Genomic DNA, 20,773 nt, shown 5'->3' with positions numbered 1-20,773 from the left:
AAATTTTGATAAAATCAGGGAAATTTCTACAAAAGGGCAATTTTAGCACTTTATGCACTTAGAGTAATCAAGATTGTTAGCAACATGCCAAGGCTAAGCCTCGGTGATTGGCACAGGCATGTGCAGCAAAAGTCGCCACGGCATCGTTAGCCTTTCCAAATTTAAACAGAGTGGTTTACCACAAATGTTGAATTTGAGAAATTATTATTATTATTATTTATTATTAGGAAATTTAGTTCATTTACCCAATTTGCACCTTATTCGACAATGCAGCAATAAATTAATTACTTCTTACTGATTAACTTCGTGTTAATGTTAGTACAGTAGGTAATAACTATTAATTTGTATTTATATTTTAATATATAGCATAACTATTCTCTATCTATTTTGTTTAAACATACCTAAGGGATTGACACACCATTCTTATATGGGTCAAGTATATTTTTCCGCGGCGGGTCTGTTTACACGACCAAGTGATTTGAGGTATACGGCGGACTTAAGAAGTTTTGAGTGGTTACATTTCTTTTGTTTAAAGGAAATTTGAAATTGAGAAAGTTTTTATTATTTTTATTGTGTTTAAAATTTGAATTTCACCTTTTTTAATTCCCTGATGCTATATTTTGTTACCACCTGGAGTTTCAACGAAAGTCAGAAGTAGCTTTTACTGAAATTTTTGTCTTACATTGCATATTTATGAACCACGGCAAATTGCACCGGCCTATCATTTATTAGGAGGCCATTAGAGGCTTGCCAAAGCAACCTTTTAGATACTAACAGCTTGCTTTGCGCAACACAAATTTTATTTATTTATTTTAAGGGTTTACAACATAATAATTTATTTTATAATTTCAACAGAATCTAGAACACGCTTGCAACACTTACTTTTGTTTATTAATTTTACATTTTGTAATTTTGAAGTGAAGTCTATTACTGACAATAAATTATTTCAGTTTATCAGAACACGCAATGGTATTTTAATATCAGGTTCAGGTCAATTTATTGTCATTCAGAATTTGAATAATAATTTGAACACGCACAGATCAGTTCAGCTTAACGAAGGCCAATCTTTATTTTTTTTAATTATCAGGATTTTTTGCAAATTATTGTGGATCAGCAAATTTTACACACAAGAATGTTAGCTTTCGAACAAGTCAATATGAAGGAAATTGAGTTACTACCTAATATTCCCAAGAATTTATCTGATTTCACTATTCCCCAATGGACTCCGCTTGAACTTGCTTTAAAACAACTTAATCAATCAATTAGTAAGAACATTTCATTTCAAGAATTAGTTTTAAACCCTTTGCCTATGTCTATATTAGTTTTTATTATTTGGAATGTGTTATTAACCGCAACCTTAGGATATTATTTGTATAAACACTATCAGCTTTCTAAACAGATTCATTTAGAGCAGCGCAGTAATAATTAATAGGTTAAGGCAACACATTAATCATGGACATTAATATTTTAATTACAGTTGGATATTTTATTTAAATTTTTCCTTATTTATTTTCAAAGAGTTATGGCAATTATTTTATCAATTTATTTTAATCATATTTTATTTTTTGATGAGACAATTTAATTTAATTTTAAAAGAAAAGGCAGTGGAAATTAGTTGGTTTTGTGTACATGCATACTTGAATTATATATACCCATCCTATTGCAATTTCCTTTCTTTGTCATAATTTTCCCTTTATTCAACCTAACCTGTCTATACGGAGCACCATGGACAAGCAATGCCTACACCATCCATGGGCATTTTTCATGACGGACATCCGCAGGCAGTCTACTATTACCAAGCAGAAAGACTGAGTATCATTCTACGAGGGAGACATGCAGACATTTTAAGTACTATTTCAAGAAGAGACTCGTCACCACCAATTTGAGGGAGACATGCAGACATTTCTACTTATTACTGCACGGAGACTACCTTTTACAGGAAGAATGTACAACCATACATTTCCCAGTATAGCGGACTACACATTATCAACAACACCTAGTGATGGAGCTAAATAAAATTCCCCTCCACACTGTTTGCAGTTAAAACAACAACTTTTCCCCATCTCCCAAGTTCTACGGGTAATTTACTACATTTTTACATTGCCCCAATGCAGTCAAGACGACAAGCAATCCAGAAAGAAGAGGAAGCAGAGAAAACATACATTCTACAACCAGCAGTTCTGGTCACAAACAATAATTACAGAATTGTGCTACAGTGTTTCTACACATACACATGTGAGCTCCTATCATGTGTATCTATTTGGTCATTTAACATGCATTATGGGAAACAGTACTTTTCCATAGTCCTTATATACATTTTCAGTTTTGTGTCATGCATAAGAACTAGTTTTATATGCATTTAAGTTTACATTATACTGCAAGGAAGCGACAAGCATCAGTGGTGTCAATTGACCAGTGCATCAATTAGTGCCTAATTTTTTTTTACGATGAAATTTTGCACTTTGAATAATAAACGGACATGCAAGCAATAAAAAACACAATTACAGCACTTTCGAACATTTTAGAAAGCATGCTTTAGTGACAATATTTTATGCATATGTTTATTGCATGCAGATATTAGTGTGATATATTTTTTTTTTCTTCTCACCAACATGGAATATTGAAAGCGACACATTTGTTCGCAGAACATTTATTTGATATTTAAACTCAAGCACATAGTTTTGTCACTTGGAAGATTATTAATTTTGTGTGCAGTCATACAAAGGTATTCACCAAGCCATATATATGTATACAGTGTACAGTTTAATGTAGAAGAGAAAATGGAACGTTATAATTAAGTTTTTACCAGCGACAGTTTTCAGTGTAACTCACTATATGCATTGAATATTGTATAATACTACCTTGGAATGTGCAACATAGCCGTGCAAGTTCATATATTTAACTATCTATCATGTGCAGTGGCTACGCAGTTTGTAAAACATACGAACTTTGATATGATCAGGTTTTCACACGGACAAAACAGTGAGATGTGACAATGTTTTACATGCTTACTTACGTATACTTACTTGTGCACCTTTTTAAGGTTTTTTTTATTTGTTTGAAGAGTCTATATCAAGTGGAACTATACATAAACATTGTGAATTCCGTTCCATCTTGCACGACGCTCCAACCGCTTGCCTCGCGGAAGACACAGAGTCGTTACCGCGTGGCGAGGCATCACAGACTCTTGATTAGGAGCAGGTTGATGAGCAATTATACATAATACACATTACGTACACGCACATGTGATACATTAAGAGTTTTTTCACTTAACGACTCGAACGTTTGTGATTTCTAGTCCTATAATAGTATATATTATTGTTTTTTACATCGTATAAACATACGAATTTGTTAATATTAAGGGTATTATTCATTATGAAGTTTAGGGAATAAAAATTTTCTTTCATTCAGGCTACGGCAAACAAGGGAAAGTTATGTTTTGGTGGATTTTTTTTTGTATATTTGGTTTTTTATGAAAATATATGGAATTGGCGAACCTGAGTCATGTCAAGCTTTGCGATTTGACTTTTAAATTTTCAAAGGAGAAAATTTTTCCTAGGAGGCGCGAACGTATCAATCCATAGGATTGTATGTTTATTTTATTAAGTCTCTCTGAACGCTTCAAGTGGGCATTCACTTGTTTTTCTCTCAGCTGTCTCAAGCCTCTTAGGCATGTTTACAATGCATTGTGTTGTGCCATGCAAACCTCCTGAGCATTCAGGAACAGGTAACACTTCTGGTTTGGTGTCAGCGGTTTGCATGGTAGCAATTATAATAAATACGATTCGGCGATTCGGCATCGAGGAAGAGCTCGATGGCCAGGGAATATAGAGGTGAGACAAGCTGGGAAGTGACTGGACTTTGGGAATTGAGTTGATAGAGAGAGGAGGTCAGCAAGGCAGGAGGTGAAGAGTAGTACAACGCTCTGGTCAACAAATAGGAGAGAAGCTCACAGAGGACTTCGCTATTTTGATTCACCTCAGAGACTTCAGTTAGACAGGTAATTATCCTACACCCAGCCATGATACAGGTTCAACGGTTCACAAAATCCAACGAGTTGCCATTGTCTTTTCAGTAGTTTAATTCCTTTGTGTAATTTGTACCTTTCGCATGCCAAGCAATAACTCGTCATGTCAATGACGAGTGGTCTCATCAAGAGGATGAATGATGAGTAGTTTACATCACCCCATCAGTTAACTGGTTAACCTTCTAGGTGCTTTCAAGATCCCACGAACTTTAAGGTTCGTTACGATAGTTATTATTGTAAAATGACAATTATAACCGCGGTAATAATTATTATTATCATTATTATTTCTACTAATCAAGTTTTATCAGTTGCCTGCCCCCCTGTACAAGTATTTCTGGCGACGCCTGTGCTGATCAGGGATGAGCCCCCCCCGAAATAAAATCCTAGCTACGGGCCTGGTTTCTCTGTAGCGCTACTATGAAACTTTGTGGGAGCGGAAGGAGACGTGGATTCGTCAATTGAGCAAGGGGTGATGTGATTGATTGATTGCATTGAAAATTGCGGGTGCGTCAGCACTGGGGCTATTTTGCACCCGTTACATTATGCGGGGTCCAACCCCTTACCATAACTAAAATAAACACTATTGGGCACTCAGCACATATAAGGACAATACACAGGACAACACCACACACAGAGAATTATACTGGCCGTAGGTCCACACGCCACAGCCTCGTTTGACTACAAAATGCAGTCAAGGGTGTACTACGTGGAAGGGTCACCCCTTACAAAGGGGTGATTTGGATTAATCTGTGGTGCTAGGGGTCGATGTCACGCTGGACGGTGATTTTGATTACATACAGAGCTGGGCGGCGATATGGATTTGTCTATGGAGGAAAATGCCAATTCGCCGAAGAGCTAAACACTGTCTCGGGAATATGTGCCTCTGGAAAAATCTGATAAACAGATTATGGACAGTGTATCATGTGTAGAACCTCCAAGGCGGCCATCTTGGATTTCGGACGTCATATATGGTTTCTGACACATTGTGATGTATGATTGCATGCCTCCAAATGAAAACATCCTCCATACTCATGTCTTCCCTTCGTGTGAAAACCCAACAAACTTACAAATGGTCAAAATTACTCCTAAAGGAGTTAAGGAGATATGGTCGTTTTTGTTTGTTAATGTCTGCAGAGGCAGCCATCTTGGATGTATGATGTTACACAGGCAATACGCCACAATAGTAGGCATCAACAAAATATCACTGGCAGTAATTCCCCACCCCTTTATATGCCAGAATGTTGTAAAGTGTATTATATGCATAGACTCTTGCAGAAAAGGCACGAAATAGTTTCACTGGATATATCTCCATAACAGTGCGAGATATGAAAAACATGGTAAGAATCACTTTTGTTCCTTTTTCAATTCTGAACAAAACATGTATCCATAAAATTTTTTCCAAAACCACTATTAAAGGAGTTATGATGAATTTTCGTAGTTAGTGCATGAAGCGGTAGCCATCTTGGATTTATGACGTCACACAGGCCTTCTGCCACAATTTCGGGTAAAACACCTGGTAGTACATGATTGTGTACCACACTAGCAACGTATTACCGGTATTCATATATTCCCTTCATTCAAAAACCCACGGGATTACAAATGCCCCTGGACTATTCTGTTGTCTCTTAAGACGGATTTATATAGACTAAAACTGCCCTATCGCAAGAAGTAATCGGAGTGTATTTCAAATTTATCATCTATTCGCAAGAAACTCACCCAACCCTCACGGGGACATATAATTATTTCACAAATATGGAGTATATGTTGAGAAATATTCTGAAATATGGAAATAATATGTAAATATAAGTAAGATATGTAAAATATGGACCAAAACCTAATATATGTACAAATATGGAAATTAGAAACTGAATTTTTCGAGTCTATATGCCATGATGCGCAAGGATAATACAAAATATTGCTGATTTCAACTTCATACGTATATGTATAGGGTGTTCCATTAAGACGGATCAAAGTTAGCAGTAAATAAAACGGTGTTATTCGTGAAACTTTATTAATTTCACTTTTAGATCATGTTATTAGAGGCATGGCAATTATGTGTGAAAACCAATATCGGCCAAATGTCCGCCAAGGCTTCGACGGCACACGTCCACTCGATGGTCAAAATTTTTGATGACGTCTCTGTATAGTTGCTCCTCGATCTCACCAATATGCCTTATTATCTCATCCTTCAGCTGTTGAATTGTTGTTGGCTTGTTGGCATAGACCTTACTTTTGAGATAACCCCAAAGGAAGAAATCTAATGGGGTCAAGTCGCACGATCGTGGTGGCCAATTGACATCGCTGTTTCGAGAGATGATGCGACCTGGGAACTTCTCATTCAATAAAGTCATTGTTGCATTGGCTGTGTGGCTTGTGGCGCCGTCCTGTTGGAACCACAAATCTTCGACATCCATAGCATTCAATTCAGGCCATAAAAAGTTGGTTATCATGTCATGGTATCGCTCGCCTGTGACCGTTGCAGAATTCCCGGCATCATTTTCGAAGAAATACGGGCCAATGATTCCGCTAGCAAAAAATGCACACCAAACAGTGACCTTTTGTGGATGCAGTGGCTTTTCAACAATGTTCCTTGGATTTTCATCAGCCCAAATGCGACAATTCTGCTTATTAACGAACCCACCAAGATGAAAATGGGCTTCATCACTAAAGATGATTTTTTCGCAAAATCATCATCGGCTTGTTTTTGATCATGCATCCAATTGACGAATGTACGGCGCTTCAAATGGTCAGCAGGCTTCAATTCTTGTGTCAATTGAATTTTGTAAGCGTGTAGAGACAGATCCTTTGTCAAAATTCGATGTAGCGTTGTTGTGGAGAGGTTCAATTCCTGCGCGCGATGACGAATAGAGGTGTCTGGATTCGTGGCCACATTCTCGCGCACTGCAGCAATGTTTTCAGCTGAACGGCGTAAACGAGCACGCATTGGCGTTTTCACATCTGCCACCGACCCAGTTTGTTTGAATTTACGAACAATTTTGCCAATTGCACTCTCGGTCGGTCGATTATGTTGACCAAAAAAATCGCGAAGTGCCCGAAATGCGTTTCTGTTTGAACGTCCATTTTCGTAATACGCTTCGATAACTTTAACACGTTGCTCGATTGTTAATCTTTCCATGGTTGCAATTGGCAAAGACTGAAGTTGTTAAATCTGAAAGAAAAAAAAAACATTAAACACTTAACCTTATTTCACATTTCAAATCGTTCCAACCCTTTATTTACATGTGTATCCGTTCCTTGGTTATAAGGGAAAGAGAGAGAGAGAGAGACCCATCCAAAGGTTACATAAAACACACAAGATATAATAACAGTTTATGCCTAGGACATATTCAGAAAAGCAAGAGGTCGGTGACGTCAAAAACTTTACGAGGAGTGGTTTAGAACATCAACTTGTTTGCACCACGTAAGCTTCGACCAGGAAAATGAAAATACAATATTGTAACTTTCTGTTTACATTATTCTTGTCGTCAGACGTATGGAACCAAAATTTATTTCAGCAATCTGTCATACAAAACAACTTCCTCTCTCCAAATGATTTATTGTCGGCGTACCAATATCTTGAAACAACCGTCAGGAAGCGAGAAAAAAAAAAAACTAACAAAACATGACAATGCATGCTCAAGGTACGGTGCTTCCTTGAGACTTGACTGAATCGAAAAAAAAATATATTAAAGTTTACAGTACGAGTTGCTTGAAGTTCGATTTATGTTTTCTTATTGAAAAAAAAAGTGGAAAGAAAAAAAAGCTAATCATGTCGACGAAAGTACCGGGATTGAATGATTGTCTTCCTGTATTAGAGGTACCATCACTACAAGTTTTTCATGTTTCATTTTTGTACTTCTGCCTACACCTTCACTGCGCGGAGCCCCTTGCCACAGTTTCGTGATTAAATGAATCATAACGGTTTGTACCAAGTGAGATTTTTCAATGGGTGGTCTTGTCCTTCATTTTGCTGTTGCCGTAGCGTAATTTTCATATAATTTTTTCAAGTTTTGAGTCGCTACTTTAACCCCGAGGTTGGTCATGAATTATTATTAATAGCAGTGACGTCATCAGGGAAATTTTGGAAGGGTTGGCGGCTCAAGGGCGGATGGAATAATTTCAGGGGTTATATTCTTCGGGTATCGTGGCTTATCGTTTGTTCTTATCAGTCTTGCTCTCACCCTCATTAAGCTCAGTATTTCTACGTCCATTGTTTAGAGTTACAGTTAAGTTTACAATACTCTACCTTCAAAATTTAACAGTCTGCCCGTTAATTTAAGAAAAACCATTAATTTACAAAAAAACATTAAATTTAAAATACTCTACGTTCAAAATTTAAGTCTGCCCGTTAATTTACGAAAACCATTAATTTCCAAAAAAACATTAAATTTACAATACTCTACCGTCAAAATTTAACAGTCTGCCCGTTAATTTACGAAAACCATTAATTTACAAAAAAACATTAAATTTACAATACTCTACCGTCAAAATTTAACAGTCTGCCCGTTAATTTACGAAAACCATTAATTTACAAAAAAAAACATTAAATTTACAATACTCTACCTTCAAAATTTAACAGTCTGCCCGTTAATTTACGAAAACCATTAATTTACAAAAAAACATTAAATTTACAATACTCTACCGTCAAAATTTAACAGTCTGCCCGTTAATTTACGAAAACCATTAATTTACAAAAAAAACATTAAATTTACAATACTCTACCGTCAAAATTTAACAGTCTGTCCGTTAATTTACGAAAACCATTAATTTACAAAAAACATTAAATTTACAATACTCTACCGTCAAAATTTAACAGTCTGCCCGTTAATTTACGAAAACCATTAATTTACAAAAAAACATTAAATTTACAATACTCTATCGTCAAAATTTAACAGTCTGTCCGTTAATTTACGAAAACCATTAATTTACAAAAAAACATTAAATTTACAATACTCTATCGTCAAAATTTAACAGTCTGTCCGTTAATTTACGAAAACCATTAATTTACAAAAAAACATTAAATTTACAATACTCTACCGTCAAAATTTAACAGTCTGTCCGTTAATTTACGAAAACCATTAATTTACAAAAAAAACATTAAATTTACAATACTCTACCTTCAAAATTTAACAGTCTGACCGTTAATTTACGAAAACCATTAATATACAATAAAACATTAAATTTACAATACTCTACCGTCAAAATTTAACAGTCTGTCCGTTAATTTACGAAAACCATTAATTTACAAAAAAACATTAAATTTACAATACTCTACCTTCAAAATTTAACAGTCTGCCCGTTAATTTACGAAAACCATTAATTTACAAAAAAACATTAAATTTACAATACTCTACCGTCAAAATTTAACAGTCTGTCCGTTAATTTACGAAAACCATTAATTTACAAAAAAAACATTAAATTTACAATACTCTACCGTCAAAATTTAACAGTCTGTCCGTTAATTAACGAAAACCATTAATTTAAAAAAAACATTAAATTTACAATACTCTACCGTCAAAATTTAACAGTCTGTCCGTTAATTAACGAAAACCATTAATTTACAAAAAACATTACATTTACAATACTCTACCGTCAAAATTTAACAGTCTGCCCGTTAATTTACGAAAACCATTAATTTACAAAAAAAACATTAAATTTACACAATACTCTACCGTCAAAATTTATCAGTCTGCCCGTTAATTTACGAAAACCATTAATTTACAAAAACCCATTAAATTTACAATATTTTATCGACAATATTTAATAGTCTGCCCGGTAATTTACAAAAACCGTTAATTTACAAAAAAACATTAAATTTACAATATTTTATCGACAATATTTAATAGTCTGTCCGTTAATTTACAAAAAACAGTTAATTTACAAAAAAACACATTAAATTTACAATATTTTATCGACAATATTTAATAGTCTGCCCGTTAATTTACAAAAAACAGTTAATTTACAAAAAACCCATTAAATTTACAATATTTTATCGACAATATTTAATGGTCTGCCCGGTAATTTACAAAAACCGTTAATTTACAAAAAAACATAAAATTTACAATATTTTATCGACAATATTTAATGGTCTGCCCGTTAATTTACAAAACAGTTAATTTACAAAAAAACATTAAATTTACAATATTTTATCAACAACATTTAATAGTCTGTCCGTTAATTTACAAAAACCGTTAATTTACAAAAAAAATCGTTATATTGATAACATTCTATCGTCAAAATTTAACGGTGTGCCCGTTAATTTACAAAACGGGACGCAGCCGACTTTTTAATTTAAATTTTAATATTTTATGAGCCATACAGAAGGTAGTTCAGCCTTATCTTAAACTCTGAAATCCCTAGCACAACAAAATGAAAGGAGAATAATTCGTACTTGTATTGTTAATCGCGAAGATATGTGATGATATGATGATATGATGAAATTGATGAAGGGGTCTCGCAAGGAACACCCATGCCCAGGATGGGATCGAACCTGGAATGTAACTTTTTATATGTGATTTTTTTGTATGAAAATGGGTATGATAATTCATGATCCTACATAAATGAAGGTGGAAAGCAATCTACAATACAATTGAATGGAGATGATATACTTTTTACCCTAGATCCTAGGCCATCAGCAAAGCCAATTTTTAATTTGAGTTTTCGAGGGCAGGGATATCATTTTCCCCTACAATAATAGTACATATGGCAACACTATTTCAAGCTACAGTGATTGACCATGTGCTTTCGAGGAATCTTGTTTGACTGATTGGATTACAAATACAGTAAAACGTCGTTTATCCGCATTAATTGGGACCGAAGGTTATGCGGATAACGATTTTTGCTGATAATCAAACATGTGTTTATTTAACAAAGAAAAGCACGTACAGTACAGGTTTATTTTATACATACAGTACACAGTACTACATACGTATACAGCTTTGTTGAGTGTGCGGATAACTGACGTTGCGGATAATTGACGTGCGGATAAACGACGTTCTACTGTGCTTTTCTTCTGAAACCAAGGTCAGTGTATTAATTTGTTGTCATTAGCATGGACCAAGTTACAATTCAACAGACTAATAATAAAATTATAATTGTTGAATGATTTGAAATCGGAACCTCAATGCTGGGGGTAATTCAACCCAATATCCTAATGAGAAAAATCAAAGATATTTGTCATTGCCATGGACACGATTAGAGTTATTAGCATGCCAGGGTTGTTAAGTGTCCAGGAACCCATAAATTCTAATGGGTTCTATTGGGTTCCGCTGCAGGACCGGAACCTTTTTTATCGCACAGTTTAAATTCGGTCCAAGTTGGGTATTGTTTCATTGAAGAAAGGTTCCTGGACCGAATTGAAATTCATCCAGAAAAAAGGTTCCTGGACCGAATTGAAATTCATCCAGAAAAAAGGTTCCTGGACCGTATTTAAATTCATCCAGAAAAAAGGTTCCTGGACCGTATTTAAATTCATCCAGAAAAATGGTTCCTGGACCGAATTGAAATTCATCCAGAAAAATGGTTCCTGGACCGAATTGAAATTCATCCAGAAAAAAGGTTCCTGGACCGTATTTAAATTGATCCAGAAAAAAGGTTCCTGGACCGTATTTAAATTGATCCGAAAATCCTGGTTCCTGGACGGAATCGAAATATTTTACAGATACTTTACGGTCCAGAACCCATTTACGCTTGCTGATTTTTTCTCCTGAACCGGAACTGTATTAATTTAAAATTCGTGGACCTATATCAACCCTGCAAAATGCCATTAGCATGGTTGATGAAATTTTCAATAATTAAGTAAAAAGTTATTAGTGAAAATTCAGTTCTGCTGCCATCAAAATATTACACATCTAGTATCAATTAATTTTCATAATCTTTTTTCTCCTAAGTCAAAAGTGTCCTCAAATTGTAGAATCACCCATAAGAAACATCAATGAAATCTACCGTCCACGTATGATGCATGTTAACATTCTAGGTGACGTAACTCTTTTATTCTATAAGAACAATAACCGTGGGTTATCTTTTCCAGTTACACTACCGTTATTCGGTATCTTGTGAAAAAAAATTTCGTATTGCGTGGCTAATGCATCAAGATGAAATTCACTTATGATTATGAGGCATGACGACAGTTCACGCGTGCAGGAAATAAACTTGGGTGACGAGACAGTTATGAGTAATGAAAGTGCCTGACCCACACCGACAGCTACTCCGGCTATTTATGAGAGGAGCCATTTCCATAACGCATCCAAGAAAAAACCACACATAAATCGAGTAATTTCGTCCAATCACCGTGCCGATTCTCCATGCCTCGTTTGATTCTCGGGAACGGTTGTTGGTCAGTAGGAAGTTAGGTGACGCCCTAATTTCTTTCACCGGTGAATCTTTTCATAACTTTTTTCTTTTTAGAGCTCTGTTGGGTTTCGGTTCGCGCTAAGACGCTCAGTTAAGCGGTTGCGTAAGCGGTCATGTTTCGATGAGATTTATGGCTTGTATTCTTGGTGCTGTGCGGTCACTGTTCTGTTTCGCTGTAATGACCGGGCTACTGCAACGCACTGTTGGAACAGTAACCTCTTGCCGAACAGTCCGCCATGCAGCACGGCTGATCAGATTGTCTCTGTGGCTCCTGGTTGAAGGTTTAAACACTGACTCATGCTTATGCTCGCGAGTGTGTGTGTGGGTGTGTAGATCGTAAGTGTTGTTGAGGGTGAGCAAGTGTTAGTGAAGTTGATCCGAAGACATGATACCTCGAGTTCAACAAGCGCCAGTGATGTGGGTGCAGGTCAGTTGAAAATCGTTTACTTCCTAATTGTGACAGTATTTCTACTGTACTTGTTTAGAAAATATTAAGAAAAAAGGTATCTAGCGTTGCTTTTCTGTCACTTTTGGCTAATCGCGACGATGAGGATGTGTGATGAAAGGGTACTCACAAGGAACACCCATGCCCAGGCTGGGGTTCGAACCCGGATTCCTGGCGTCGTGGTGCGAAGTGCTAATCATCCCACCACCACTAGATGATGGGACAATCACAAACACATGAACGACAAAACACAAGTTCTACAGAGGATTATCCCGCCGCCAGAGCCTCGATAGTCTGCAAGGTGTACTAAGTAGAAGTGAGGTTGACTTTGGGTGCCTTTCGAAACTTTTCTCCCTTACACTCCAATAGGCCAGGCCAATAGGTACTGTACCTACACTGTTAGAAGTTACCGTAAATTTTATCGTTAATGTTTACAAAAGAAGGATGCACTTTTTTTCTGTGAGTGAATTCGTACTCATATAATTTCTCTGTTTTGTGGCTAGAATGAAGAGTTTGTTTCTTTGAGTTTTGTTTTAAGTTCACTTTATGCACAGATAGGCTAACCGGGACTGGACCTACAGTTTAAAGTGCGAATCCAACCATTGTAATGTACCTAAACCGGATATGGAACAGAATGGTGTCGAACGGAGTGATCATCATAGCGCGTTACGACGCCAGAGGGAATCTCGGCTTCGTCATGCGTGTTTCTTCATCAATTTCATCCTATCTCCACTCATCCTCATCTGCGCGATTCGGAAAAAGTGGCAGAAAGAGCGAAGTGAAATACAATACATCAATTGATGCACCGATAGGTTAATTGTGACTGGACCTAAAAGGAGGATTCCAGCCACTTTGTAATGTGCCTCCACGGATATCGAACAGAATGGTGTCGGTAACCGTACGAATTCATGTATGTTATGGACCTACTACAGCATTTAGTCAGTTTTATCTTGCATAAAGATACTAGTATATAATGATTATAAATTGCAACTGTGTGCACTATGAAATATGTATCTGCACGTAAACTACAGCTATCTACATTCTACGTGTATTGGGTGTAGTCAATGTAGACAGAATTGAGAGGAGCATGAGCTTAGCAACGGATTGAACTAGAATTATTCTGTGCTTCAATTGTTGATGAAGTGTGACAAGCATCTTGTCCACTCAAGTCACTACTTGCGCAGAGGAGTTGTTTTCGTTTGCTTGCTCCACAGATTCCCGGGACAGTGTGTAGCACTCCTGACTTTCGCCTCCATTTTGAAACGAAACACTATGAAAAAGCGGATGGCAGTCAGGCGACAGATGATGACGTCAAATTGATGCCTTCATTACTGAAACGCGATGAAATTACAAATGCACCGATAGTCGCGGTACCATCCCCCTACGATATTGACGCCTCTCTATCCAAACAACTTCAGTCCAAACAAAGGAAATCAAAATCCTGCACGTTGCAGAGCTCTTGTTAGAAAGCAGTGGTGCTGTATTCCAGAGGAAGTGATATCCAGCAAGGAAGTGTCGCAGGACACTTGATCACGAAACCGCCTTTCCAAAATAGGATGTGTCTGTGAAGTTTGAACACAATAAAAACAATTCGACATATAAGTGGTGAATAGCATATTAAGAAGATCAGAACTTCTTTGGGCACAGTTGGAAAGTGATCGTAAGGAGAAACTTAAGAAAAGGAAACAACACTTTTGTTGTTCCTTCCTCTTCGTTCTGCTGTTTCACATCAATTGATTCAAGACTTTTACGCATCCTGTATAATTAGCCAATTTTTGTACATATGCTTACTGCATTACAATATCTTCAAAAGTTATCGGATTCAGCCCAGCGACTGCGCTAGGCCAAACATTCGTTGTGAGAGATAGTTTCAGCGAATAAACCACTAAATACCGTACAATATACAAATTAGGAGTAAAATAACATGGAGCTCTTGCTTGCTGGTGGCTACGAGTTGATCGAACGAGGCTTCAAGATGCAGAAGACGCGGTTTAAATATCTGTATTATTTATCAAGAAGTTATTTGTTCAAAATTGATTGAGTTGGTGTTTTAAAGTGGGATCCGAACCACTATATGCCTCCACCGGGAATCGAACCCGGAACCCCTTGATTCCAAGGCGACGATGCTGCTACCACTGCGCCATCGGGAAGGTCTCTCTTTGTTCAAAAGTTTTCAGCATGGTCGATGAGTTAAAATTCGTTCCCTTTCTCTCTTTGGGGTGTAAAGGAACACTTTCCTGCAAGCCCCCAAATGTCAACCTTTCTTCCGCGTAGTCCGTACACCCTGGATTAACGAGTGACGTGGCTCTGGCCTCAGGACTCACAACCAATATAATCACAGATAAAGATATATATCCTTGTCTGTGATATAATGCTCTGTGAGGCCTGCGTTAGGTCTTGTCCATTTGTGTTTGTCCTTTCATAAAGTTCATCGTCGCGATTAGCCAAAAGTGGCAGAATAGCAAAGTAAAATAAAATAAGTCTACTATATACTCTCTCTCTCTCTCTCTCTCTCTCTCTCTGTGTGTGTGTGTGTGTGTGTGTGTGTCAGTGGTGACCCTTTACGAATGTCAACCTCACTTCCACGTAGTACACCCTGCACTGCATTTTGCAGACTATCTAGGCTCTGGCGTCTGGTCCCATGGCAAGTGTTGGACTTTGTTGTGTGATGCCCTTATGTAATTGTCCCTACATTCATCTCATCTTTTCACCAATCCTTCTCATCTTCCCGATTAGCCAAAAGTGGCAGGAAAGGGGAAGTAAAATAAACTAAGTCAATCAAATCAAGTTAGTAGTGAGTTAATGGCCTTCTCTCGGGAGAATAAGATTATCTACTACTAACTGGTCAATGATATGTGCAGTCGATATTTATTGATATTGTATGACATCTCGGAGCGCATGGCTCACTTAATTTTGCTGGTGGGGACTAACATGCAATGTTGATTGGACATTCTCCATTGTCTAGTGCTTGTAACTACACTTATTATAACAATACGTATCGAGAGAGAACTTCTTCTCTCGTCTTCAGCAGAAGAAATTTCTTTTTTGCTAGTGCTATGGAGCGAACCTACGACGGACCTCTGATAATACTACAAATGCGGTGCGCTAAGCAGCTACACCTCGGCGCCTTAATTAGACTTAAAGAAGGATTGAGTGATTTATTTGGTTTACATAGCTTTTCTGCCACTTTTGACTAATCGCGAAGATGAGGATAAGTGATATGATGAAATTGATGAAGGGACACTCACAAGGACATCCATGCCCAGGTCGGGATTCGAATCTAAGAGAAGTAAATTCCTAGTGGATTCAGGTGCCTTAGTATGCTTTCCAGTCACTTACTTTGCCGTTTAGGAAAACGAGAAATGATAACCTTGAACATTTTGTTCTTTCTTTTGTTTCATGATACCGTCAACAGCGCATAACATGTGTTTACCGGAAAACAAAGCAAGTTTTTCCACCCGAGGAAATCTCATTACTATGAACTAGTAGACTGAATACAAACGCCTCCCGAGAACTAGTATAAAAAAAGCATTGTTACGCAGATTACTGGTGCATTCAGCTAACTGCAAAAAGCTTTGTGTTAATGGGAGGTAATGAAGTGTTACGTTACGTTCCGAGCGTCGTAATGTGACCTTGTGATTAGTCGTCATGTGCGGAGGTAAACTGGGAGAAGTGGCATGGTATTCACGACGACTGCATTGGAAGGAAGTTTTGCATTAGCATTTGAAACCGGAATCGTTGCCTTGTCCAACTTGGTTGCCAATCGAATGTGGGAATTTCTTAATGCACTTCCGCCAATGCATCGAAGGGAAACAAACATGTCCGCAACCGGTGAATTGCGTCCACACTCTCTCGGGAATCTGTGGAGCAAGGCCTCGCATAACGGTGGAGTGTGTGGAGTAAAGCAGTGCGCGCTGCTGCACACGGCTGGTAGCTGCAGTCGCGTTTCCCCTCCATGCAGTCCCTTCCCCCCTCACGCGTTCGTTGGTTGAGCAAGGGATTCGTTTTCGTTCGCTCGCTCCAGAGATTCCCGGGACAGAGTGTACGTGTAGATTGATTGCCTAACCTCCGTGGCGGATTGTGTCATGTGTCAGTTCCGACGACACAATGAAAAATGCAAGGAATAAATGTTTCCCGAGAGCGACGATAGATGGTAGCACGCCATATAAAGAAGAGCAGAGTTCATTGTAGAAACTAGGAACGGAGAAGAGCGATTATATATATTATAGTAAATGAAAAATACATAAAGGAAGAGTATAAAAATTATAGAAGGAGTGAATAAAATGTTGTATATAGCAAATTAAGATAATTAAGAATATGCTCGTATATGAAACAATTAGGAAAGTTAATAAGTGAGCAAATGAATTCAGAAATGTATCTCTCTCCTCTTTGATCTTCTGACGAGGAGAACATCGTCAGCTTTTGTATTTGTCCGTCCCTCGGTGGCGCTGTGTTCAATTAGACGCCCCGAAGCACTTACGGTTGCACAGCGCCCTACGACGCCAGAGGTCCTGGGTTAGAATCCCAGCCAAAGCATGGGTGTTCTTTGTGAGTGTCCCTTCATCATATCATCCTCATCTTAGAGATTAGCCAGAATTGGCAATAAAGCGAAGTAAATTAAGGCAAATCGACCAACATAGATTGACTGATTGATTTTCGTTCTTTAGCGTCGTTTTTCGGCTACTTGTGGCTAATCGCGACGATCAGTGATGATATGAAATTGATGAAGGGGCACAGAAAGAACACCCATACCCAAGCCGGGATTCGAACCTGCGACCCCTGACGTCGTAGCGCGCTGTGATAACCAGTCCGTCACCAAGGTCAACGCGTCTACATGTAGAAAATGTAACATGTGGAGGCAATGTGATCTTTGTAAACAACACGGTCGTTGTAGGAGCATTTCTTAAGTTGTAGAAGTGTGATCCGATAACCAGATATCAGATCCTACATGTATGTTTGTGCATTGTACTAAGAACATTTCGAACAACATATATATTCGTGTTCTACATCTCGAGATTGGTTCTCATCACATAGTACCGAAATCAGATTCCACCATGAGAGACACTCATCTTTCCATGACAAATACACCAAAATGTAACACTTTACTATCCAACGCAAAACAAATGAATCATTGTACGTAGGACCGGCGAAGTGAAAACAAATACATGTAAATTTTATTTGTCCTTCAGTCATTGTCTACAATGTAGAGGTCTACCATCAAGGTTATTGTGTGCATAAGCTCTGATGCAGATATGACGCATGGCAATTAAACTGATAATCGTGGAGTGCTAGTTCAGTTATGTCCAGGCTTTTTTTGACAAACATCAAATTTGGCTTAAAATAGTTGACAACGACTGAATCTAATGCAATATTTTAGTTTCAGCTGGTCAATATCATTAAGTGACTTTGGTAAGTGCTGATTTTCATTGGCGTGTTCCATTTCGGACACCGAAAAATTGAAATTAATTACAGTATTTCCACTTCAATATGTTTGTTAATGAATATTTCCGCTCAAATTGCTTTGCTGGGCTCTAACTCGAGAAAAGCCCAACTGTTAAAATTCCAAATACATACAGAAAAACGTTAAAATTCAAATTTGGAGGCTGTACGTGTGACAGTCATCTCTCGGCGGCTTTGATTCGTCGCCAGTACTGTCGAGAAAGAGTTTCCTCTTATTGCTGGTGAACCCCGAACGAAAAGCCATCTTTCCAGGTGATTACCAGCTCGGGCTGCAAGTCGGAAACTCCAGGAGAACATCTCCCGGCCCGATATAATTGACGCCATGGCCTAGTAGTTGAGAAACACTGCTCTAAGGACACAACTGTCTTGTCTTCTGTTCTGTGGCCCACGCCAACCTATATTGCAGTCTCTGGCCAACAACTAGGGTGGCGCCGCCATCGGGAAAGTTTGACAGTGAACGTTCCCGGTGCGGAATCGTTGACCAGCTTTCACAAGACTTCCAAGAATTATTTAACGAATGTATGCATGCATGCGTGATGCAAGGAAGGGATGGCATCTGTCTTGTTGTCATGGACGGAAGCAGAGGAAGAGATATCCTTCCTTATTGTCGATGCAGATAATTGAACTTTGGCTGCAGGACAAGAGGAAAACGGAAAAACCAATGCGTCACGTGTGTAATTGCCCGCTTTCCTTTTACCTGTAGGTTCAGTGATTTTCTAATAAACGTTTCTAAAGTATCCTGCAAATGTTCTTCCGATTTCTACCGATTTCCAACAATTCCGTTGCAGGAACTTAAGTTATTGAGTTTCATGCATTGGTGCATACTTGGTGCCGAGATCGGGACTGGATCTAGAGTGTGATCCGAACCATTGTACAATGTGCCTCCACCGGGTATCGAACCCAGATTCGGGTTTGAATCCTGGGCAAGACATGAATGTTTGTGTTTGTCCGTCTTTAAGAAGTAAATGTGAATTTTAGTAAACAAGAAAATGAAAAGTAAGATGCGAGTCATGTTTTTAAAATTTGTGAAGTGAACTTTAAGTGGTCGACTTTCGATACCCTACCAAAGTTAAAGGGCTCGAGTCTTGGGCTGGGGTGCCTCCCCGCAGTGGTAGTGTCGTCGCCTTGTAATCAAGGGGTCCCGGGTTCGATACCCGGTGGAGTCACATAGTGGTTCGGATCCCACTTTAAATTGTAGGTCCAGTACCGATTAGCCTTTCTGTGCATAAAGTGGACTTAAGCACCATATCAATCAATCAATCAATCAATCATCAGTTCCATCTGATCATCCCTCCTCCTCATCGTCGTGTTAAACCAAAACGGGTAGAAAGCGACGCTAAATCACAAAAATACAAAATACTTTCTGCGTTCATGAATATTTCCTATGATTGTAGTGGCAACGTCGTCATCTTGTAAACAAGGGTTCCTGGGTTCGATACACGCTCGTTTGGGTCTTATTTTAAGCTGTAGGTCAAGTCCGGATTAGCCTATCTGTGCATAAAGTGGACTTAAAGCAAAAACTCAAACTAATCTATTCCTTCAATTTAAATTATCTTAAACATGAATTTTCTTTTATAAGTTACATATCCATACAATTTGTCATTCAAAAATAACGAAAAACAAAGGAACAATTCTCTTGGCGGAAACAATGCGCTGCCACGTGGATTTTCGTTGGGCAGGAGCTGTATCATGCTCCACGGGAACTCAAACGTAAAGGACTCTGGTGATAAAGACCTTAACTATGAAACTCATTGTATCTTACTTGCTAAGGAATATTACTTGTGCTTAAATATTTATATTCATTGTACTTGTTTTTTGCATTTCTAATTGTACCTTCTTTCTTCATTTCAGGTAAGTTCGCTGTAGTACTTAATTGTTATGAAATATAATTTCCTGAACTGATTTTGAAATTCTCGCACAAGGTAAGTTATTTTTTAGAAATTTATTACGGAAATTGGCAGAATTCTTGTCTATATTGAAAACTTCAAATTTCGATAATTCTCGACAATGAAAAGGCCACCTCGATGGTGTAGTGGTGCAGTTTATTACAAAGATTTAGCAATGAAAAAGACCTAATATTATACCCGATTCATAATCCCAATAAAATACAAATAACTGCTCCAACCCAATTCACTTAGTTTTATATAAGGGCCTCCCCGATGGCGCAGTGGTAGCGTCGTCGCCTTGTAATCAAGGGGTCCGGGTTCGATACCCGGTGGAGGCACAAGTGGTTCGGATCCCACTTTAAGCTGTAGGTCCAGTCCCAATTAGCCTTACTGTGCATAAAGTGGACTTAAAACAACAAATCAACAACTTAGTTGTATAAAATTCCCCTCTTTTGATGTTAATAATAATGAGCTATCAAATATCATTAATTTGTCAAAAATGTATATGAAATATTTCATTCGCTACTTTATTCAGCGTTTGATACACAGAAAGAAAAATAATATTTGTTGAAAATATATCCACTGATAATTTTGTTGCCACCC

The 20,773-nt window shown here is 37.8% G+C and overlaps 1 protein-coding gene across 2 annotated transcripts in view; it reads left to right on the top strand.

Moving 5' to 3' along the window:
* Positions 1–20,773, top strand: part of LOC145991173 (uncharacterized) — a 239,748-nt gene that overhangs the window by 69,081 nt on the left and 149,894 nt on the right. Inside the window, exon 1 of one of the 2 annotated variants that reach the window (XM_083127018.1) lies at positions 12,680–12,806. The exons of the other annotated variant lie outside the window; for it this stretch is intronic. Within the exon in view, the coding sequence (XP_082983144.1) occupies positions 12,765–12,806 (42 nt within the window). The 5' untranslated portion in view covers positions 12,680–12,764. Of the gene's footprint in view, positions 1–12,679; positions 12,807–20,773 lie in introns of those variants that run through there. 2 annotated transcript variants of the gene reach the window in all.

The sequence above is a fragment of the Lepisma saccharinum genome, chromosome 8, assembly GCF_977018435.1.
Source record: "Lepisma saccharinum chromosome 8, izLepSacc3.1, whole genome shotgun sequence".
NCBI lineage: Eukaryota > Metazoa > Arthropoda > Insecta > Zygentoma > Lepismatidae > Lepisma > Lepisma saccharinum.
Note: the sequence above shows the minus strand (reverse complement) of the source record. Positions and strands in the feature narration are given on the sequence as shown.